We start from the raw sequence: 24,892 nt of genomic DNA, 5'->3' as shown, positions 1-24,892 counted from the left end.
TATATCTGTAAAGTAGGTTTTATCTCTCCTTGCTTGCTGAGGTATCTGAGGCTCTGTAAGGTAAGCTAATAAGGCTGGTGTTTCATAACTAACAAGTGGTAGGAAAGCCAAGACTTGAAGCTTAAAGTCTGGCCTATTTAACCTCAAGCCTGTGCATGCCTTTTCCACACTCTTAAGACTTTTTTTTTTTTTTTCCTGAAGAAGGGGGGAAAAAAAAAACCACACCACCAAATATTAAACTGCCTACCTCACTGTGATAACTGAGGCTTGGGGAAGCCAAGGGTCAGGGTTATCAGGCCAGGAAACAGAGCAAGTTCTTTAAAGAGCTCCCAAGTGGAGCAGGGAGGTAGCCAAGCTGGGAGGTGGAAAATGGCTTCATTCCTGGACTGGAGCCCTCCTGGACTGAAGGCAATCCCATTCCTTCCTGCTTTGAAGACCTCCAGCACTCAAAAGCCCAACACCTTGTACTCTCAGCCAAGGTTTTGGTGAGACCTGGCCAAGGACTCCAAGGCTAGTGTTGGAGAAAGGGATAGTTAGGCTTTTCTCTTTGTGGGGATTCTTCAGCATGTACATTGGAATCGCTGTTCTTCCATGTGAGGAAGCGGGAACTTTCTTCAGGGACTGGAGATGACTCCCCAATTCATTCTCTGCTTGCTGCATCCCCTAGGCATGTTCCGGGATGGAGGTGAGAAAGAGGCCTAGGAGAGAGAATGAGATGGAAGTTCCATGTCACCTAAATGGATGAGAGATGTGGGCGAGGGCTTAAGAGGTCATTGCGGAGCATCTGTGGTGTGGCATTGGTTTGGGTAGGATGTGAGGAGCTACATCGCTGTTTATATTGATGAAAATGAAATCCCTCTAAGCATCCAGGCTTAAACAATATACATAGATGGACTAACTGTACGCACAGTATTTTTTCATCTCATAAGAAAATCAGGAATAGAAGTGGATACTTCCCAAATTTTCTGAACTTTAAAGCAATAAAAGAAAACTTGAATTTTTATGACTACATTTTAAAAGTATGTGACAGAATATTTGTAACAAATAGGAAAGATAAAAAGCTAATAATACCCTTATTATATGAAGAGTTAACATCTGCCACAGGAATGAAATGTGACAGAACAGAGAATTCAGAAACAGACTCAAGTAAGTATGAGAATTTAGTCCATGATAAAGATGACATTTTTAAAATCTGTGGGATAAAAATAGAATTTTCAATATGTATTGGAACGGTTGGCCAAGCGTTTGGGACCCAAACCAAAGCTCTGCTTCACTGCTTAAACCAAAGTAAATTCAAATGGATAAAATATTTAGATTGAAATGCCTCGAGAAACAGGATTATGCTGTAGATGAGAGCATAGATTCTGGGCCTGCAGCCTGCCTCCGCCAATCACCGGCCATGTGACCTTGGGGGAGTTAATCACTTTCTGTTCCACTGTCATGAGAGGGGGATTGTTGTGAGGATTAAGTAAGTTAATATACGTAAAGGGTTTGGGACGGTGCTTGGCGCACGCAGGTGTTATTAAGTGTAGCTGCCGTCATCATCAGCATCATCATCAAAGAAGTTAAAACCATAAAGGCACTAAAAGAAGTTATGGTAAATATTTTATAGGCATAGGGTTGGAGACACTATTTTTGATCATGACACAAACACCATTCTCCAGTGAGGAAAAGTTCGAGAGATTTGGTACTTGAAGCTTCTACACCTGGGGAAAGAACGCCATCTGAGTGGGGTGCTAGAGGTCACTGTCCCTAGAAGGGGCGGCCGTTTGTGTAGTGCCTCCTGAACTGAAACTGGAAGATGACTAGTAGAAACTGGGTGGGTGTGCTGGGGAGACACTGTCTCAATGATCTCAGTGTCATCTGGGTCTTTCTACTTAAGACTGCTGGATTTGTAGCCTGCGGCCACTGTAACAAACCACCTCAAACTTGGCGTCTTCAAACAAGAGAAATGTATCCTCGCCATTCAGTTCTGGAGGCTAGAAGTGTGAAATCAGGATGTTGGCGAGGCCGTGCTCCATGTGAGGCCGTGGGGGACAGTCCTTCTGTGCTTCCTCTGGCGGCTGGGGGCTCCTGGCGCCTCCTGGGATTGTGGTGGCATTGCTGCCGTCTCTCCGTCTTCACTTACCTCTGCACCACCTTTTCTGTGTGTCCTCTCCTCTTCTTAAAAGAACTCTGGTCATTGGATTTAGGGCACACCTACTCTGGTATAACCTCTTCTTTTTTTTTTTTTTTTAAACCCGAACCCTGATAAAACCTCATCATAACTGATTATGTCTGCAAAGACCCTGTTTCCAAATCAGGTCCCATTGTGAAGTTCTGTTTAGACATGAATTCAGGGAGGACGCAAATTTACCACAGCTGACCTGCCCCGGCTGTTAACATTCCTTTTCAGAGAGAAAGCAGTGCCTTTGAGTTTGGGAATGATAGGGGGGTGCACCCAACACACACCTCGTTGGTTAGCTGTAGTGATAGCAGAAGTGCTGTGCACAGACACACAGCAAGGGAAGGCCAGAGAGCCCACACTGATCGTATGAAGGCCTTGCCTTTAGCAAACAATGCCAGCTGTCTGAACATCTGGAAGTGACAAAAGAGACAGTAAGGATAGGGAGGGAACTCCCTACAGGAAACTAATAAAGCTTTTCAAATAGCTCTTAGTCATATGCAATATTGACAGAAAAGACTGGAATCCCAAGCCATGGTGGACAAAAATAGGATTTCTCTTATTTTTAAGTTGTCCAAGTCTAGTATTGTTAATACACAGTGTTATGTTAGTTTCAGGCGTACAATATAGTGACTCAGCACTTCCCTACATCACCCAGTGCTCATCATACCAAGTGCCCTCCTTGAACCCCATTGCCTGTTTCACGCATCCCCCCACCCATGTCCCCTGTGGTAACTGCCAATTTGTTCTCTCTAGTTAAGAGTCTTGGTTTCTCTCTCTCTGTCTCTCTCTCTCTCTCTCTCATACAAACTAGGATTTCTAAGAAGGATCCATTGTTAAGCTTCAGGAGATCGTGATATGACCTGCAGCACTGTGAAAAAGACGTGTGTGTGGGCATGCGCATATTTTGGAAAGAGGCTTCCAAAGTCTCATTAGATCCACATGGGTATCCAGAATCCCAAGAAAGTAAACACAGACTAAACGTATCTAGTGAAGAGGTAGACTGTTAGGATTCGTTTTCAGGTAAAAAGTCTTGTTGGCCCTGTCTTCTCATCACCTCTGTAAGTTGTGTTACATTACAAATGGGAAAATACTACTGAATGCATGTATCTGTTGCTCTAATTTTTGCACATTCACAATGTCATCCAACACATTCACATTCCAAGCACACTCACTTTCTCCCCACTCCCCACACAGTTTCTCTTTGGCTCCTTAGCTAGGGAGAAGCATCTTCCCACATGGCCCCACTTCCCCACTGCCAGCCTCTTTGGAGCCCATGCAGGTTAGGCTTTATCTCCCCCAGGCTACTGAGCCCTGCTGTTGTCAGGTCCGTGCGTCCTAACACTTCCTGGGGACACTTGTCAGGCCTCAGGTTCTTCAGCCTGTCAGCAGTGTTTACTGCCACAGATCTCACTCCCTCCTCGAAACGAGTCCTTCGCTTGGCTTCCAGAATTTTACAGTTCTTACCGTACCAGCTGTGGCTTCTTCATCTCATCTCCACACTTCCCTTCTCTGTGACAGCCGCTCCAGGCTCATTACTCACCCTGTTCTCTTCCCCACTTATGCTACTACCCCTGGCGTCTCACCATCACCTTGGTTTTCCTTCTTCCCTTTCTAAGACGATATATATAATGAAAACAAGATAAAAAGTTTTCTCCCACATGACCCTTTAATTCTTTCTCACGGAAGCTCTTCGTTTTATTTCGTTATGGTTGCACTTTTCAGATGTCTTCATTTTTTTCCTGTTGGCTCATAATCCCCTGGTGATGCCGGCTTTGCACGGGTAATGTGTGCTGGTGGGAGGGGTTCACGCAAGCCCAGGACCTAAGGGGTGCCCTTTCTTGTGAGTCTAGGTCCTAGGGGGAGTCTCACCCCTTGGGTACACCTCACCACCGCCCCCTCCCACCACCACCAGGTAGCCTGGCTCCTCGGGAAACCTCCCTTTTCTCTGCCAGGTGCTGCTTTCTCCTCATGCCCGTGTTCCTGAGTAGCCCTCTAACTTCAGAAAGTGTGAGGCCAGCCAGGCCGCTGGGGCCTGTTGCTTTCCACTACCCACTGGCCGGGCCCTCTGCCCTGCTGTACCCGCAGGTCGCTGGCTTGCCCTGGGCTGGCTTGGAGAGCACTCACCTATGAACGTTGGTGCCTGGCATTCTTCTGCCCTTGGCTGCCCTTCTCCCCCATACCGGGACCAGCCAGTTGCTGTCTCCCATGGTTTCTCACGTATTTGCTGTTTCCACCTCAGATTCATCAGCTTTCTCCTTTCTCAAGCGATGTATGGACTTGGGGTTCAGAAAGAGGAGCTAGCCATGGGTTAGCTTGTGAGCTATATAATTTCCAAAATGATCAACAGTAAAGCTGTTTTCATATTGGAAAAAAATGAGTTCAGCACAAATTAAGAAAATGTTTAAATATCTTTAAAAGGAACTATGTTTTGGGAATGCAAGCTGGTGCAGCTGCTCTGGAAAACAGTATGGAGGTTCCTCAAAAAACTAAAAATAGAACTACCCTACGACCCAGCAATTGCACTACTAGACATTTATCCACAGGATACAAGTGTGCTGTTTCGAAGGGACACATGCACCCCTATGTTTATAGCAGCACTATCAACAATAGCCAAAGTATGGAAAAAGCCCAAATGTCCATCGATGGATGAATGGATACAGAAGACGTGGTATATAAACACACACACACACACACACACACACACACACACACAATGGAGTATTACTGGGCAATCAAAAAGAAGGAAATCTTGCCATTTGCAACTACGTGGATGGAACTGGAGGGTATTATGCTAAGTGAAATTAGAGAAAGACAAAAATCCTATGACTTCACTCATAGGAGGACTTTAAGAGACAAAACAGATGAACATAAGGGAAGGGAAACAAAAATAATATAAAAACAGGGAGGGGGACAAAACAGAAGAGACTCATAATTATGGAGAACAGACGGAGGGTTACTGGAGGGGTTGTGGGAGGTGGGATGGGCTAAATGGATAAGGGGCACTAAGGAATCTACTCCTGAAATCATTGTTGCACTCTATGCTAACTAATTTGGATGTAAATTTAAAAAAAAAAGGAACTATGTTTACGTAGCAAACATTTGGAAAGAGATTTAAGTTCACTAATAATAAAAGAAATAGCATTCATTGTAATAGCTGCATATACCTTTAGCAGAACAAAATATCAGAGATTTAAAAAGTAATTAATACAGCCAGTGCTGGTAATGCACAGTGAAATGATGCATTTTCATGTACTACCGATAGGCATCTAATTTGATTTAGCCCTTTTAGAAAGTATCACACGTACCTCCAGATCCTTAAAATGTTTATTCCCTTGATTCCATAATTCTGTTCCTGGAATTCTTTTTTTTTTCTTTTTTAAAGATTTTTTTTATTTTTTTCAGTAATCTCTAACCCCAATGTTGGGCTCAAACTCCCAACCCCAAGATCCAAAATCACAGGCTCCACTGACTGAGCCAGCCAGGCACCCCTGTTCCTGGAATTCTAACCTAAGGAAAGTTTCAGTGTGGAAAAAAAACTTTGGGCACAAAAGATAGGCATTGAAGTGTTACTTATAGTAATAAAAACAACACTGGCAGCCATGGAAGCAGTGTATTTATCTGACTACAGGGAAATTGTTAAATAGACTACAGTCTGTCAACCCAATGGAATATTTTGAATCTGTTAAAATAATCTATTTTAAAGTTTATATGAAAACAAAAAAATACTATGACATAATGTTAAGCGAAACAGGTAAGAGAAGACAGTTTACATAGTGTTAAAAAATTTACACATAGCAAAAAAATTAGAAGAAACTCACTACAATGTTAGTAATACTTGTATTTGGGAATTTTATTTTCCTTTTTATTTTTTATTGGCTCTGATGTCTTGAGGAAAAAAAACAATAAAAAATAAAATTACAAAAACCTGTTTGGTTTTGGTTGATTCAAGATTTGGCAAAGAAGCGGTGCCTAGGTGACTCAGTTAAGTGTCCAACTTCGACTCAGGTCACGATCTCATGGTTCGTGGGTTCAGGCCCCACATTGGGCTCTGTGCTGACAGCTCAGAGCCTGGAGCCTGCTTCGAGTTCTGTGTCTCCCTGTCTCTGCTCCTCCCTCACTCATGCTTTCTCTCTGGCTCTCTGTCTCTCTCTCTCTCTCAATAAATAGATAGATAGATAGATAGATAGATAGATAGATAGATAGATAGATAGATAGATAGATAGATAGATTTGGGGAAGAAATGATAATGAAATGATCAAAGTTACTAGTATACATATTTCATAAAAAATAAATTTTTCTGGTGTAAAACTATTTCTTATTAGAAAGGAGGAAATAACAGAGGAGTAAGGATCTGTGCTTTGTAAATTAACATAGCGAATGCTTGACAGCAGGATCCAGGACTTGGACTACGGGTTCACATCCAACGCCGCCTTCCCCAGCTGTGTGACCTTGGACAAGTTACTTGACTTCTCTGTGCTCCAGTTTCTTCATCTGCAGAGTGCAAATAACAAGGGGACCTTTGTAGAGGCTCTGGTTCTCACACATGCTCATATTCTTTCTCTGTCCCTCTCACATCTATATATGTAACTGTTATCTACCATTGTCATAGTCTTCTCCATCAAAGCTCAGGAGTCAACTGTCACTGGTGTTCAGGACCCCTCTCTGCACCTCACTTGGTAGGGGACGCAGAGAGAGTACATTTTGCCTCTCTTGCCTAAGTGTATTTGTAAAGTGGGGATAGTAAAGTGCCTGTGTCCTAGGATTGCTGTGAGACCCCAGTGAGATCAGGTTGGTCACATGCTTACCATGTAGTGATGCTCATAGCGGAGGCACTGGGGAGGTACTGAGAGCCAATGCCACGTCATAGATTCCGTTTTTCTTTAGGTCTGTTTTGAAGCATAAGGAAAGTCAGGGGTACATGGTGAGTGAGTTAACTGTGAGGGTTTTGCTGTCCACTTCTGATGTAGTAAGGAAGTTGAGGATCATTGATAATCCTAATCATTTATAGGCTTATACTGCTTTACGGTTTCAAAACTGTTTACATGTGTGTTGACTCCTTGATACAATGATTCTGTGATGTAGTAGGTAGAAGGCCCGACCTCATTACCACTGTTTACCAGTGTTGTAGTCGTACCCCCTTACTTTCGGTGGACTTTAGCAACTGATTCTGTATGCTTCCTCTTTACTCTAGATCTAGCCAGTCTTGAATACTTGGTGTTTTAGGTAGATGGTACTTCTAGTACTTTGGACATAAAGTTTTTTGTCCTTTTGTTTTCTCCATATGAGCACCCCATTCAAGTGGCCGTATCTTGGATTCTGTTTCCCCAAGAATTGTTCCATCTCTAAATTCTTCAACTTCAATATTCTATTCTTCAGCCGCTTATTACATACTTAGTAATTCATTGTTTTAACCAGTTACTACTAATTTATTCCTAATAGTTACATTTTTATTTAGGTTACATTTACTTGTTTAACTTTTTTTTTTTTCATTTTTGATTATGCAAAGGATTGTAATGCTGGTAAACATCATAGACTACCCAAAAGGAAATTGTATTGTTTGGTGATTCATTTAGTCAGAGAAGTTCTATTGTAGTAACCTTTGCTGCTTTTTTTTCTTTTTTAAGCTTATTTATTTGAGAGAGAATGAGGGAGAAGAGAGAGCGAGCATGTGTGTGTGAGCAGGAGAGGGGCAGAGAGAGAGGGAGAGAGAGAATCCCAAGCAGGCTCCGTGCTGTCAGCACAGAGCCTCATGTGGAACTCAAACCCATGAACTGTGAGATCATAACCTGAGCTGAAATCAAGAGTCAGACAGTTAACCAACTGAGCCACCCAGGCGCCCCCTCCTCCTTTGCTTCTTTTAAGTTACAAATATTTACTTCTTTCCTTTCTTTTCTTCTTTTTTACACATATTTACTTTCTAAAGAACAATTTAAATATGTGTTAAAAATTACTGTTTTTGTAGTCAGTCTGTATAACTAGAATGCAGTTTTTCTCACTAATTAGTTTGAGGAAAATGGTGCTATTAGACAGTAAATTATAAAATTAATGTTTTTTAAAAAATTCTGTTATCACTCTAAGACTACTTTTTAAGATTATAAATTAACTCCATTTGTTAATGGAGTTTAATAACTCTTTTTTCCCTTTAGTGCATGGGACTTTCTTAATTACAGGAAATAACTTCTTATTTAATGTTTTATTAAAGTAGAGTATACATATAGGAAACTATACAGATCATAAGTAAACATAGGAATTTTCATGAAGGGAACACACTTGTGTCCCCAGCCCCTGGAGCATGAGTCAGATCATTGCCAGCTCTCCCAAAGCTGTCCCAGCCCCCTTTCAGTCACTAACCACCCCCTCCCCTGTGCCAAGGACATAAATCGAAAGTAAAATCTAATAAATGAATATTCATGTTGCCGTCATTTTTTGTTTCATCTTTTCCAATCTTTGAATGTGTTTATACTTGCCTTTTCTGTTTTTAAATTAAAATTTTATTTTATTAAGGTAACACAAACATGTACACAAGTTAAATAGTAGTAAAAGGCTTAAAACAAAATGTAGCAATTTCCTGCTCTACCCCTTTCTAGTCCTCAAGATCCTACTCCCTAAAGGAATGTATAGCATTTAGTATATATTGTATTTCTTTTCCCATTTGCACATTTCCAGATTTCATAATATAAGTATATGCTGCTGCTTTTTATTAACCAAATTTAGATATTATCTGTTGATTTCCTATTATAGTAAGCAAGGTCTTAACTCCCTTGTATCAGCATCTCTACTACTTCTTTTATCTTCTTAATATATTTACATTAAATTTTTTTGGTTAAATGAATATTCTCTATTAACATTCTATGCTTTACATACAAAATTTAAAATATTACAAGGTACTATGATTGGTGGTTTGTTTTATTGCTTTTTGTTTTTTATGATATTATTAATAATTGTCTTGGTTTTCACATTGTTCTCTCTCTTTGTACGTCTCTTGTCTGAAATCATAATGTCTCCTGCCTTTCTTCTTCTGACTTTTGGTCTGGATACAGTCACAAATGCTTGTTATTGCTAAGCCTAGTGGAGTCTTCCAGCCCTAAACTTTTGTAGATGTGCTCTCCTTCTTACTTCCTCCTTCCTTGGTTTCCATAACATCACTTTCTCCTGTTTTTCTGAACACTCCTTTTTAGTCTCACTCATGCATAGACCTCTATTCATCTTCCCTTAAGTGTGCGTTCCTTAAGATTCTATCTGGGGGTTCCTGGGTGGCTCAATCGGTTGAGCGTCTGACTCTTGACTTTGGTTCAGGTCATGCTCTCATGGTTCCTGGGTTCAAGCCCCACACTGGGTTCTGTGCTGACAGCATGGAGTCTGCTTGGGATGCTCTCTCTCTCTCTCTCTCTGTCTCTGTCCCTGTCCCTCCCCTGCTCATGTACGCTCTGTCTCTCAAAATAAACAAATAAATAAACTTAAAAAAAAAAAAAAGATTCTATCTGTAATATGATTCTTACCCAGAAGAATCTCTTTAGGTAATATCTGCCATGGCCATGAGTGACTTCTGTTATCTGTTTCTTCTTACAGAACTTTCTTCTACGTATATCTGGCCATTGAACATACAGATAGAGAGACTATGAAGACATTTGTCTTGCTTGCACACCTGTTCAGGGTCCCACTCTCTTCTTGTGACATCTGCATATGAATTATGTGGAGGCTTTGGTATCTGTCTGTCTATAGTTCTTCACCCTACCCTGCTCCTATTCACACAGACACACCACTTCCTTACCCTTTACTGTTCCCTTCACACACATACACACACACACACACACACACACACACACACTCAATTCTCTCTCTTTCTCTCTCTTTCTTGCTCTCCCTTTTCTGACCTTTCTCCTCTCAAACATGTGCACTGCCACTCTCCATTTTTATTGGCGAGAAGGCTAAAAATTGTCTCCTGCCCCTTGTCTCTTCATGTAGGTAAAGTGAGGAGATGGGATGTTGGGCCAATTGTCAGATCCTAGAGAAAGCAGAGTATTTTACTAATTTAGTATGCTTCATTTATACTTGATAGTAACTATTTTAATAGATAATCCATTTTAAAGTGTGTTAATCCTTGAAATGTTTAAAAATGATCACTTGATAGTGCATATTCATATAGTCTCTTCTGCCTTGTTACTTTCAGAATTAAAACTACACATTTGGGATTGTAGTGTGAATTTGCAGGTGGAGATCTTGTCCAAACAAGAAAGAAAAAACGCAATTAAACGTTCTCCTGTCCACTCTTTTGCTATATGCGATTCAGACCATGAGTCTGAGCTTACATTCCTAAAAGCTACAGGTGTCCATCAGATCATTCAGAGAGAGCACTCAGATTGAGAAGACAGAGGCATCGAGCCTATGAAAGAAGAGCCCCCAAAGGAGCCCTAAAAGGGAGCACAGAGAGCTTGTCAGTATGTGATTCTAGAGAGTGGTTCAGGACTTTTATTTGTAAAAAGTGTAAAGGTGATATTCCACCAGGTCTCAAGGTTTTTCACCATCATTGTCATTGATGATGGTGATGGTAGCCCTTTGTTTTCTGTTATTATTTCGTTGTTCTTGGCTTACCCGTTTGTTCTGCGCATTTTTTAAGGTCCTTAAAATTCTGGTCAGGGCAGTGCTTGATGGGATGACTGATCGAAGTGGAGATGTTGCAACTGACCTCAAAGGAAAGCTGCGGGAGTTACTTGGCAGAGTGACTTCAAGAGTGACAAATGATGGAGAAATCTGGAGGCTGTATTCCCAACTGTATGGAAATGGGCAGAGTGAAAAGCCTGATGAAAATGAAAAGGTCAGTCCTCTTCCAGTCCTCCTGGGTGCTTGCCTTTTGCTTGAATTACGTGTGGGGCATCTGCTTTGATGGTTGGAAGCAGAGATAAATAGCTTGAAGGGGAAGATGGATATGCTCAGGTCTTCTGTCTTGATTCAGAATCTTTAACATAAGCACTTGGAATTGCGGGCAGGTTAAGACTCGTAAGCATTCATCTTTTCTCTTTTCATGGGTTTTTCTCACACGGTTGTTCTCTGCTTCCTGCAAAAGGCTCTGTCTGACCTGCTCCCCTGCTGGAGCTGCCTCAAGTAGCTGTCCACAGTATATACCCTGCAGCCCTTGCCCCAGGCCCCTTGCTGAAGACTCGGGTAGATGGGGCTCAAGGACAGAAGAGCGTTCAGATCTGAGACGGGGGCCATGGAAGGGAAAAAGAAAAAGGAACCAGATAAGAATATCAGAGGCGAGCTTTAAGTCTAAACATAAAATGCTTTACAAAGGTCGCCTGGCCCCTTTCTCAAAAGTGCGTTAGAACACCAGTTACACTCAAGTAATGCCTTTGGCTTAAGGGAGCCCCCAGGGTTTCCAAGGTTGAAATAATTGTTTTCTGTTCTTTTCAAAACATCCACAACAAATCAAATATACTCCTTGCGTGAGTTTGGAATTTGCTGCAGTACAGCTAATCTGTGGGATGGTTAGCCATCTCTCCTCCCTCCGTCCACCCAGCTGGCTTCTGCCATTGCCTGTCTGCCCAGAGAACACATACTTACATGCACGCATGCACACACTCCTACCTGCCATCCTTCCATTTCGTCTTGAATTATGAGGCCTTGCATATGTGGAATCAAGGGTAGTCTGAAGTCTCTCATCTGTGACTTCTTCCTCAAGATTCTGCAGGGATGGAGCTGTGAAAGTGTCTTAAACTTCTGTGAGTACACACACCTTTGAGTAATCCCATAGTTGTGCCCGGGATCATGCCTCGTTTTCCAAACCGGGCTCGTAAGCTGATGGCTACCGATGCTGAGGAAAGGTGTGCAGGCTTCTTCTAGATTTCCAAACCTGGCATTTCTGTTTTTCTCTTTGGAGGGAAATGTCTCTATCAGATACATCCCTTTGATTGCTTTTAATTGCTTATTGCTGTCGGGTGTGCATCTGTACCCCTTCTTTGATGAGAATAGTAAAGGCTGTGCTGCATGACACAAACGCTCGTTTTTCAAGTTGGAATTAGTTCCATATGACTTCCAGGAAGCCTTGTTTGAAATGTGAATTACACTTGTTATTCTGAACGTTGTTCTTTCTCTGTCCTCAGGCGTTCCAGTATCTCTCCAAGGCATACAAGTGCGACACACAGTCCAGTTGTTGGGAGAAAGATATGACATCATTTAAGGAAGTGGTTCAGAACGCCTTAGGCCTCGCACATGGTATTTGATGTAATGTTCGGATATCCCTGCCATGCTTTAATGTATTTTTACTGAAAAAAGTATTTGTCAGAAGTGAAGTTCCATTACACATCATTTCAGATTATTTCATTGTATTGAAATTATTGTATTTGATTCAGCAGATCTTTATAAGACCAACTACCATGTAGTAAGCACTTTGGAGTAATCTGAACAAATATAGGATAGAGCGGTCTGCGGGATAGAGGCTTGAATGCCGTGTGAGTGACAGGTGTTAGGAGCTTTCGGTACGTGAAGTATCTTCACAACTGTAGCCAACCTTCACGGCACATAGAGTCTACTTGTGGTTATCATGTAGCGGTAAGGAAATCTGTTAACATTTGCTGTCTCCTTTATAAATGAAAATATTTATTATCAGAAATACGTAGATTCCTGGAGTACATAGCAACATACAAAAAGCTATGGCTTATACAAAAGAAACAAAAAATATCCTGTCCCTGCCTTTGGGAGATTTAGTGGGTGATATTTGAAGTGAGGGATAACCTTACGTATAAAGTTGTATGCCTGTTGGGCAAATATATTCCAGATAAAGGTTCCTTTTAATTATTTGCATAAAGAGAAATATACCAGATAAGTTAACAATACATTTCTATATCTATATTTGAACATGGGTGTGTGAGGCCCTGGAAAGGGAGTTCAAATAAAATAATGAAGCTACAGTGCTAAGAACTGGATCACAGGGACTATGATCCTATCCTAAAGTCTTCCTCCAACTTCTCCTGCAACTATTAATTACAGTAACTGGGGAGCCAACAAGGGACCATAAAAAGGGTAGATCCTTGAAACCAGGGAGACCTAAACTCCAGGACCAGCTCCACCACAAAGTTGCTAGGTGACGTTGGGTAAATGACTTCTCTCTGAGCCTTAGTTCCCTCATCAGTACAATGGGGGTAATACCTACCTCTGATTGTTAGGAAGTAAATGAAAACATATTCAAAAACTTAACAGTATCCTACACATGGTTTAAATGTTAATCCCTTACGTTCTCACCTCAGCCCTGTTCCTCTGGGGTAGAGGATCTGAGCTGTATGATAAGGCATGCAGAACTAAAAAGAGAAAAATGAAGAACAAAAATAGCATTTAATATGTTTCTAAAGAAGTCACAGAACATTCAAACAGCTTAGAAATGGGTTTAGTAGATAATAATTCTACTTCTGGTCTTTGATATCCTTGACAAAAGGGATATAAATATCCAGTTTTCTGGGCTGCCTACTGCTTGGCAGATCCAGTGGACGTGCTGATCTCTGTCTAGTTGAAGTTCAGAGTAGATAAGGTGGAGGTCATTGCTGGGAGACCCGTGGAATGTGGCTACAGTTCATGTGGCTTGTGTTGGCCATGGTGGGTGGGCTTAGATGCAGTTCAGTTCTTGTGCCTTTGACCTTTGTGGATATAGTACCAGGTTTGGGAACCCCCATAGCCACGTGTATTATGTACATAATTATAGCAAGGTGCAATCTCCTTGGAAGAATTTATCTTATCTACTTCAAATTGCCAACCCTAAACATTTCTGTGAACAGCTAGCTTTGTAACAGTTAAAGCCAAGGTATTTTCTGTAATCACTAAGTGTTGCTATTGAACCTGTCAAGTATAAATGCACAGGTTAAAGAAATAAGTGCTGCAGTAAAAAATCTTCATTTACATCTTAAAGTTGGTTTGAAACTATTTTGGACACTGTTTTTTCATCAGGGCAATACTGGGAGAAAAACAAGTGTTTATTCTTTTAAGTTCCCTTTGACTTTAATGATTTAGGTGTTGGTGCTCCGACAACATTTTAAGCATATTTTAGTGGATGCTCGGGTTTAGTTTCTGGTGATATTTTAGATTGATAAAGATAAATGTTTGCCTTTTCTTGTTGCTTTTTTTTTTTAATTAAAAAAATATTTTTTAATGTTTATTTTATTTTGTAAGAGAGAGAGAGAGAGACAGAATGCGAGCAGGAGAGGTACAGAGAGAGAGGGAGACACAGAATCCGAAGCAGGCTCCAGGCTCTGAGCTGTCAGCACAGAGCCCAACATGGGGCTTGAACTCACAGACTGTGAGATCATGACCTGAGCCGAAGTCAGATGCTTAACCGACTGAGCCACCCAGGCGCCCCTCTTGTTGCTTTTGTATACCAATGCTCAGCTGAGGAATGAACTGGATTTCTATTCTATTCTGTTGCCCACCTTGCTCAGTTCTGAAAAGGCAATGTAACATTAAAAAAAAAATCTCCCCACAATTGCTCCTTTGAGTTGCTATTTGTAAGAGTAGCTATGTACTTCAAAAGGCCGGAGAAGACATTACAGTGTCTACATAGGGTTTGAGACCTTTGAATAACAACGTTGTCATTTTGTGCCCCTTTGTATTGTTTGGGGGCTATTCATTTATAGCCTCCGCTCTTCTGCTTTCTGGGAAAGGGTGCGCAAAAGCTGGTTCTTTCTTTGCCATCCAGGAACTTTTAAAATAATAGTTATGGGGGCGCCTGGGTGGCTCAGTTGGTTAAGTGACCGACTTCGGCTCAGGTCATGATCTTGCAGTTTGTGAGTTCAAGCCCCGCGTCGGGCTCTGTGCTGACAGCTCAGAGCCTGAAGCCTGTTTTGGATTCTGTGTCTCCCCCTGTCTCTACCCCTCTCCTGCTCGTGCTCTGTGTCTCTCTGTCTCTCAATAATAGATAAACGTTTAAAAAAATAAAATAAAATAAAATAAAATAAAATAAAATAAAATAATAGTTATGCATTTTAACTACAGTCTACCTGGAGGAAGCACTGCTGTCTTGGATTTGCTGATAATTTGAAACAGCATTGTATTTCTCTCTTTTTCTGGAGCTCTATCTTTATCTCTAGTGCCTTTTGGAAGTGGGATTGAGGAAGGGGTCTAATAGTGTTTGTCTTTTTGATCTACTTTTGTGTTTTTGTTGTTGTTGTTTATTTGTTTTGTTTTTCAGAATTAAAATAAGGATTTAAAAAAGAATCACAGGGGCGCCTGGGTGGCTTGGTCGGTTAAGTGTCTGACTCTTGATGTCTGCTCAAGTCATGATCTCACAGTTGTGAGATCCAGCCCTGCACTGGGGCTCTGCTCTGGGTGTGGAGCCTTCTGAAGATTCTCTCTCTCTCTCCTTCTACCTTTCCCCCCTCGAGCTATCTCTCTCTCTCTCTCCCTCTCCCTCTCAACAACAACAACAACAAAAAGAATCACAGCTATTTCTGATCCATTCCTAGGTATTTAACAGCCCACATACCTCAGCTATGGTAGTCAAATTTTCTTCTACTAAGGGACACAGACATCATAATCCTCACTATCTATCTCCAGGTTAACTGTGCCCTTTGAAGATGAGGTGAACATTGTTGATTACCATGCATTCTTTCAACCCTTAGCTGAGAAATGTCAAAGTCTAAGTATTATTTTGAAATGAGAATGTCACACTTGGTTCTCACCAACCATGGAAGATATTAATTAATGATAAAACAGTTTTTGCCAGGCACAGGCAGTCTCCACCAAACGATCAGAATTCACATGCAAGAAAGACGTCTATTTCCATTCCTGGTCTAAGATCCAGGGTACTAAGTAGACTTGCACTGTTGTACTGGTTAGCGTAGTTTTAAAACTGGATCTGGTTATGGGTCTGCTTATAGCAAGCATAATTTAGAAGAACAAACACAAGAACAAACCAGTGGAGAGATATCAGGTGCTGTATTTTTACAGAGCTCTTTACTGGTTCTTATAAAGCATGAATAGCCAGGCCTTCTGCTAGTGAGGGTTATTCTTTCTTGGTCATTTCACATTTTAGGAAGAAATGGGCTCCCCGGCTCACTGGAGGCAGAGTGGGGGCACATGGGCAACTCTGTTCTCTCCCTGCCCTTGCTGATGTCAAGTGCAACGCGAGATCCCCATTGCGGTCACCTCCCTGAATGCAAGCATATAGGTTGTGGAAATCACTCCTTCCAGAATGGTGATGGAAACCCTGAGTATGAAAAGGAGGTTAGGATTGAGCTGTCAGCACCTGTCATGTCGCTTCACTAGGCCGGTGTCATTGGCTACTGTGAGTCCCTTTTAAGGACTTGGTGCCCCGGGAAGCTACACTAAGATCTGCCACATCTGGTTTTGCCCTCTGTGGACACCTTGTGTTCAGTTAGAGTTTGTCTCTTTTTGCCTGGTTTCATTAGTGTATGTCTGTATATGTTGTGTGTGTGTGTGTATCTGTGTTTAGGGTCTCTTCCTGATGATTTGTAACGTACCAAAAATCACCTATTTTCCTCAAAATTCTCCTTTTAGCCATAAGTGTTAAGAAAGATAATGAGAATTGTGCACATAATTATTGTCCTTTTACCAAAATAAAGACTCTCCATGTAGAAATATTTGTAGAGTCTGTACTATAAAATCCTAATTAAGCAATTGTTTTTTGTACTTGTAAATTATCGTGACCGGTATTTAATGCATGTTTTCTCCGATGTGTATTTTTCAGTGGCTATGAAACACAGTCAACACAAATCCAGCCCCCAAGAGGCAGTACAGGTGCTCTCCTCAGTTCGACTCAATTTACAGGGCTTGGTATCTAAAGCAAAGGTAAGAGTGAAATGTCAATTCGTTTGAAGTGTCACAGGAAGAAGGTGTTAGTATGACCTGACCGCTCTGAAGTCGTCTTTTACACTGGGAGTAATTTTAGGCCCGCGTGACATTTCAGATATCAGCCCCCACGTTGTCCTGGTGGCAGCATCATCAGCCTAATGGCTCAACTACCCTTCCTGGGTAACTCAGGAGTCTTTGAAATTAATATTTATAATCCAGCCCTACTGCATTCTTCAAGTTAATGTAAAGGAATGCTCTTTTTTTTTTTTTTTAATTTTTAAACATATTATTTATTTTTGAGAGGCAGAGAGAGCGTGAGCAGGGGAGGGGCAGAGACAGAGGGAGACACAGAATCCGAAGCAGGCTCCAGGCTCTGAGCTGTCAGCACAGAGCCTGATGCAGGGCTTGAACTCACGGAGTGCGAGATCATGACCTCAGCCAAAGTCAGACAGACGCTTACCTGACTGAGCCACCCAGGTGCCCCAAAGCAATGCTCTTTTACTTAACCGTCGCTTTCCCCAAAGTGTGGCACATACGTTACTGATAGCACTTGGCTAAAGGTTTTTTTGTTTTTATCTTTTTAAAAAATATTTATTTATTTTTGAGAGAGAGGAAGGGGAGGGACAGAGAGAGAAGGAGACAGAGGATCCACAGTAGGCGCTGGATCCAAGCAGAGCCCGATGTGGGGCTTGAACTCATGAACCGTGAGATTATGGCCTGAGCTGAAGTCAGATGCTCAACCAACTGAGACACCCAGGCACCCTAATTTTTTTTTAATTAAAAAGAAAATTTTTTTAATGTTTATTTATTTTTGAGAGAGAGAGAAAGAGCATGAGTGCCTAAACTTTTGATTTTAGTGTATATTTATTTCAGTGCATGCTAGAAAAAGTATAACTAGCACATCAAACCTACATTTTCTTGAATATTATTGCTTATTTTTCATTTACAGTAGTATAATGTTTCCTTTAAAAAAAGACTTTAAAAAAAAAAGACTTTTATTTAAATTTAAAAAGTTCGGAGCACCTGGGTGGCTCAGTCAGTTAAGCATCCGACTTTGGCTCAGGTCATGATTTCAGTTAGTGGATTCGATCCCTGCGTCAGGCTCTGTGCTGACAGCTCAGAGCCTGGAGCCTGATTCTGTATCTCCCTCTCCTTCTGCTCCTTTCCCATTCATGCTCTCTCTCTTTCTCTCTCAAAAATAAATAAACATTAAAAAAATTATTTGTTTAATTAAAAAAATTTAACTTTAAAAAGTTGAGTTAGAGACAGATATTAAGGAGGTAGTATATGGATTTCACAAACATTGTTAACTTAGGTGGGTGACTCAGGTTTGACAACTAAAACATATAAAATCTACAAATGCCACCTTATAAATGAGCACTTGGATGGAGACACCGAAGAGTCCCCGAGACAACTGGTTTGAAGCCTGGACTCTGAGTCTCTACCTGTGGCAGGTCAGGCATGGGGCGGAGCCTGGGAAATCTGCGTAGCCAGGTGTGGATTATACTTTTGGAAGCAAAATTTATTTTTTTTTTAATTTTTTTTTTTAACGTTTATTTATTTTTTTTTTAATTTTTTTTTTTCAACGTTTATTTATTTTTGGGACAGAGAGAGACAGAGCATGAACGGGGGAGGGGCAGAGAGAGAGGGAGACACAGAATCGGAAACAGGCTCCAGGCTCTGAGCAGTCAGCACAGAGCCCGATGCGGGGCTCGAACTCACAGACCGCGAGATCGTGACCTGAGCCGAAGTCGGACGCTTAACCGACTGAGCCACCCAGGCGCCCCTGGAAGCAAAATTTAAAGGCATATAACTTGTAACACAATTCAGTGCTTTCTCTTCTCATTTTTTTTTTTTTAATGTTTATTCTTGAGAGAGAGAGAGAGACAGAGCGTGAGCGAGGGCGAGACAGAGAGAGAGGGAGACACAGAATCCGAAGCAGGCTCCAGACTGAGTTGTCAGCACAGAGCCCAACGGGGCGCTCGAACTCTTGAACCACGAGCTCATGACCTGAGTCAAAGTCAGACCCTTAACTGACTGAGCCACCCAGGCACCCCTCTCTTCTCATTTTTACTCATCTTCACTTTTTAATCGTGGTTTGCAAACGAATCCTAACGCTTCTGAGAGTGAGTCTGTGTGTGGCAAGTGAAAGTCACTTCTGGACACGTGTAAAACCCTTCCCAGAGTTTGCATGCCTTTTTATCAATTGTTTGATCTTTTCAGATGAGGACATCATTTTTGCCTATTTAGATTAGTAACTTGTTTACTATCCTTTTAGTCTGCAAGCTGGAACCAAGTTCCTATAATCTACCAGGAGGAACCGTACTCCCACCCGTCTTGGTGGCATAACTTCAGTTTTGTGTCTTTCAGAAAGCAGCATGATCTCTCAAAAAAAGTCAGGGTAGCAAACTTTCCTGTGACTTTCCTTCTCAGATCAGGAGCGTGGTTTCCTAGTTGGGTTAGATCACTTACCTACCCGTGATTATTTCCTCAGGATACACTCTACTAGTTCCCTTCTCTCTGTGCAAAGCTTTTTCTTATGAGTTATTAATTGCATATAAATCTATACTTACATACTTAAATAGTCTTGTCTGTACAGAGACTGCCTATCCTCCTGTATTGTGGAAGATGCTCAAACATTGAAGATAAGGCCTCATATGGGGCATCTGGGTGGCTCGGTTTGTTAAGAGTCTGACTTCAGCTCAGGTCATGATCTCGCAGATCCTGAGTTCGAGCCCCACATTGGACTGTCTGCTGTCAGCACAGAGCCCACTTTGGATCCTTGTCCCACTGTCTCTCTGCCCCTCTCCTGCTCACGTCCTCTCTTGCTCCCTCAAAATAAATAAAACATTAAAAAAGAAAAGAAAAGAAGGACTCAGAGCATCATCTATGTTTAGATTCTGTTCTCATTAGATCCTAAGGGGTTATCCAAAAATGGGAAAAAATTGCCTCCCAACGCCTCCTTTGAAGCACATTTTTTTGCTGTAAAATTTGGGAGTCTGGTTTTATAGTAGATCAGATGCCCTTCCTATTTTTTTCTTTTTTTAACAGATTGGTTTGCAAAGCTGAATTGTAGTCCCAAAAACACTTTTTGAGAGCACCTTAAATAGTGAAAATGGAATAGGATAGCTCAGTTAAATAGCTTGCAGTAAGCTTGGTTCGTACCAGTCTCTGATCTTTTCTTGCCAGGCCAGGGACTTCATAGAAATAAAAGCTCCGAGAACCTAAAGACTCACCTGACCTCGTCCCGTCTGTGCTCCCCCAGGATGGAGCGACTCTCCACCCCTTAGTACATTGTCACTGTGCAGATTTGCTCCAGAGGGCATGGAGCTGTCGGGGGAAATGCTGGACAGCCTGGACACAGAACAGATTTTATCACTTACGTGCTTAGGGATCCTCAGCAAATAATTCATTCTTTCTAAGCCTCGATTTCTATCTGCTTCCTCCTGAGTTCATAGGGGAGTGATGCAGATTCATGATGATTTGCAAGCACTGTAATTCTTAGTAAAAATCAAATGTGCTGTGTGAGTCCAGGTTATTTTCCTAAAAGGTGTTTTCTCTGTCAATCACATTGCAACGTTCTTATGTCAGTCTGTTATGAAATGCTGTACACAATGTGACTACACGGTAATGTGACAAATCTTTACTAAACATTTACGAAGTCCTGCATTTGAGTGAATGCTCTCGGCTCCAGAAATCACTGTGTGAAACTCTAAGCTTGTCCCAGTGATGATACTATCCCTCAAAACATCTTTGGGACTCCCTCTTTAGAATTCTGTCAGAACATTTGTCATGTGATATATGGTAGTGATAGTAAATAGTCCCACAGTCACGGTAAATTTACTTTTTGTAAACAGGTCAGCTAGTCAAGTCTGATGAAGAAGGTAGATAATGTGCTGGGGTGTCTGGGTGGCTCATTTGGTTAAGTGTCTGACTCGTGGGTTCGTGGGTTCAAGCCCATGTCTGTCTCTGCACTGGCAGTGCAGAGTCTGTTTGGGATTCTCTTTCTGCCCCTCTCTTTCTGCCCTTCTCTCTCTCCCTCTCTTTCTCTCTCCCTCTCTTTCTCTCTCCCTCTCTTTCTGCCCTTCTCCCTGCTCTCTCTCTCTCTCAAAATAATAATAATAAAAAAAGATAGTATGCTGAGTAAATTACATTTCTGATCAACACACACACACACACACACACACACACAGTGGTCATAAAATCCCAAAGCTAATTTTTTTAGGTGCCTGTCTTGCCTCAGCAGGCAGTTCCTAACAGAGGCTTTCCAAAATGTCTCAGCCACGATGGCATCGACCTATGTTGCAATATACCTCCCAAGGCAATTCCTTTTATAGGAGGAGAGAGCACATTTATTTTTATTTTAATATGCTGGGATTCTTTGCTTTTACCAAATCTTGATAATCTTTGTGACCCCTGAGTCCTATGCCATAATTAACTTTTAAATAACATAAAGGCAGGGGGGTGCCTGGGTGGCTCAGTTGGTTAAGTGTCTGACTTCGGCTGAGGTCATGTTCTCATAGTTCGTGGGTTTGAGCCCTGCCTCACGCTCTGTGCTGACAGCTCAGTCTGGAGCCTGCTTCAGATTCTGTGTCACCCTCTCTCTCTGCTCACGCTCTGTCTCTCTCTCTCTCTGTCAAAAATAAATAAACATTAAAAAAATAACGTAAAGGGTATGATTTGTATGAACTTGAATATAAAATGTGTTTGTTTTGTTTGTATACACAATGAATAGATTTGTTTTGTTGAATGAAAAATCCAGAAACCATCCTGTGACATCGAAATGAATAACCGATATTCAGGGCAGCCGTTCTGAAGAGCAGAGCTCATTTGAATTTACAGGTTCAGGCACGTTTTTGATGCCTGGCTCAGTTTTGCAGCTTGTGCGTTTCCAGGATGGTGAACAGAACAAACCCTACCATTGCTGCCGTCATATGGTATTATTATATACAGGGAATTTGACTTCTCTGCTCTGTACCTATCTTAGTTTAAAGAGATTTGTCATTGTTTTGATAGTTCTCCTTTGTTCTTTATATTGCAGCAACTTTTCACAGATGCAGCGAGTGGAGAGATTTCCAGGGAGCTCGCTGATGAAATGGTAGCTATGGACGCCCTAGTAATTGAGCTACAAGGCCTTAGCAACGAGTTTCGAAATCAGTATTGACCATCCTGGGAACACTTTCTGGAAAAGGAGCTCTCACCTTCTGAGTTTCTCTCATACTTATGTATCTGAAACACAAGATACTGATTTTTTAAAATAAATTTCTCTTTTATGGCTAACATTTTTGTTTTGTGATTTTTCCAAATGTTTGAGCTTTCTGAAGTACGTTAAAAGTTCCCTGTTTCTTTAGGCTTAGTTACAGTTGAATTCAGCATCTTTATCATTCTTGAGGTGTTTCTGCACAAAGAGCGAACAAATTGTAGTTTTCTTTTTAGCATAGGGTTTATTCTCTCTCGGCCTAAAATGATATAGGTCATCGTTTGGAAAAACTTAGTCTATACCAGGAAGAAAATACCACACGCTACAAATTTGTAGAATCGTTAGATCGGCTGCTTTATTATTCAGAAGTGGTAAAAGGGTAGATTGAGTGACAGAAACCTTTTTCCTTCTTGAGATTTCGTATTTGTGTCTGAAAAATAAAGACTTGGCTAAATTAGAAATGTGGGTATGGTTTAGCTTTGAAATCAAGAAAATGCAAGAAAAAAAATGACATAACCCAAATTTTGGTTCAACCATTAGCCACTAGTAACCAGGCAGACCCTTCTCCTTTTATATCCTGCGAGCCCTCAAGATGGTTGTTCAATAAGGTTATTATGAGTGAAGACAGCCATAAGTGGTGCCATGTTACAGAGATGCCAAAATAAAATGCTTTCTTAGCAATGTCTGTAGAAACAAATATTGAAGGCATTAGTTGAGTTTAATAATCTTACTACAAAAGTCGTAGTAAGGAATTCTCAGTCCTGGCGTGGGTTGCTGAATTTTGGGTCCCGTGCATCAGTCATCTGACCCTTGCTTTTATCTATGTTCTTATTTATAAAATGTGAATAATTACCACCCCTTCCTTCTTTGTTTCAGCTGTCACAGGAAATTTAAAAATGCATACTCTGCAAATACAGGAATTCTGAACATTTTTTTTTTCATGTTTATTTATTTTTGAGAGGGAGAGAGAGCACAAGCAGGGCAGGGGCAGAGAGAGAGGGAGACACAGAATCCGAAGCAGGCTCCAGGCTCTGAGCTGTCAGCACAGAGACCAACGCGGGGCCCGAACCCATGAACCGTGAGATCGTGACCTGAGCCGAAGTCAGACGCTTAACCGACTGAGCCACCCAGGCGCCCCAGGAATTCTGAACATTTAAAAAAAGTCTTCTAAAACTTGCATCAATGAATTTTAGTTACAAATGGTTTCCTATGCTTCGTTTCCTTAACCACCTGCTTGTCTTTTCTAGTACACTAGTCTAAAAAAAAAGTTGGTGTCTTCCTCAAAGCAGTTTCTCCTACAGGAGACACAGTAACTGTGAGAAAGCCCAATAAAGTGAGCTAGTAGCCTGAGTTAACATTAAATGTCCATTCAAATCTGTTATGGAAGCTGCTGAGGAGTAGGTAGGTAAATGGAGGGAGGGAGGTTTTAAGATGAACTCTATCAATACCCAGCTGTGACCCCCACTAGAAAATGGATAGACATATACTGGGAAGGGCAAAGATTTCAGGAATCAAGTGGAAGGCTGAAGAAGAGTTTTCAAGTATTAGAAATTTTTAATTCTCAGTTTGATTTTCTTCAGGTTCAACTCAAGGTAGAAAGACATTGGTGAGTGTGAGTTGTCACAAACCAAGTCACAAAAGGATTATCTCCTTCCCGTCCTGTTGTCTAATGCTATGTTGAACCAAATTCTCCAGGACGATGCCCTACACCCTCTTTTATTTTGGAATGATCTCACAAAAGAGGGGGCTGTTAAATGGCTTCTTTTAAAGACGTAGACTTGTTAATGATGTTTAATAATCTTATGTGAATGTTTAACATAATTGAAGAAAATATATGGGGAAGTACTATGGTAAAGTTGGAAATGTTGGGGTCTTATCAAAACCTCATCTCTACCACCTCTAACACTTAATGCTCAGGTACTTGATTTCTTCATCTGTAAAGTGAATGTGGTAATAACAGTACCTTCCATCAAGTTCTTAATATCTCTTAGAGTACTTTCACCCAGTTGCAGAGTCAGTAAAACAGTATCAGCTTAAAACTGCTGTATTTCATTACTGTAGGGTCTTTGAGGCTTCATATTGCTATATTATGATTTAAATATTTGCTATTTCCAAATGTCTTTTATAAATTTCAACTTTGATTTTCTAGTATTACTACTTTTGTTTTCAGCATTACTTTTGTGCCTTGTCAAATGGAAGAATATACAAGATGTGATTCTTTAATCCGTATTGAGTCCCACTAGCATGAATAATCATGCCAATAGCTACAAGTTAATTTCGTTCTCACTATGCACTAGGTAAGTCTATGATATCACCAGGACTCTAAAGCTCATGGGCTTTAGAAAGAGAAATAGCCAGAACTCTCTCAACTTGCTATGTCAGGGCTAGAAAAAGCTTCCACTGGTCAGCTGATTTCTGTCTTCTCTTTATCACAATGGGATGCCTGGAATGTTTGCCTTTCATTGTTTATAAAGTTCTTCAAGGAGAGAAATTCTGTGGAATCCCAGTACATAATAGCCTGTGGTCTGTTAAGATTATTGTACTCTTTTTTTTTTTTTTTTTTTAATTTAGAAAAGTTTTTGTTAGCCTTTTTCCAAAGAAGCTGCATAGTAAATGGGGGCCCTAACTGCAGACGGGTTAAACCCCAGTGAAATAAAATACCTTCTCTTTACCCAAACCCCAAACTCAGGAAACTTACAGAGTTGATGCTGAGGCTAGGAAGCAGAGCCATG

The 24,892-nt window shown here is 41.1% G+C and overlaps 1 protein-coding gene across 1 annotated transcript in view; it reads left to right on the top strand.

Annotated features, from left to right (window-relative positions):
• Positions 1 to 22,240, top strand: part of TTC27 (tetratricopeptide repeat domain 27) — a 185,463-nt gene extending 163,223 nt beyond the window's left edge. Inside the window, exons 17-20 of the mRNA XM_015064214.3 lie at positions 10,785 to 10,982; positions 12,268 to 12,379; positions 16,857 to 16,957; positions 22,002 to 22,240. Coding sequence (XP_014919700.1) covers positions 10,785 to 10,982; positions 12,268 to 12,379; positions 16,857 to 16,957; positions 22,002 to 22,124 — 534 coding nt within the window. The 3' untranslated portion in view covers positions 22,125 to 22,240. The remainder of the gene's footprint in view (positions 1 to 10,784; positions 10,983 to 12,267; positions 12,380 to 16,856; positions 16,958 to 22,001) is intronic.
• The last annotated feature ends 2,652 nt before the right edge of the window (positions 22,241 to 24,892 follow it).

Source organism: Acinonyx jubatus, chromosome A3 (genome assembly GCF_027475565.1).
Source record: "Acinonyx jubatus isolate Ajub_Pintada_27869175 chromosome A3, VMU_Ajub_asm_v1.0, whole genome shotgun sequence".
Classification (NCBI taxonomy): Eukaryota; Metazoa; Chordata; class Mammalia; order Carnivora; family Felidae; genus Acinonyx; species Acinonyx jubatus.
Note: the sequence above shows the minus strand (reverse complement) of the source record. Positions and strands in the feature narration are given on the sequence as shown.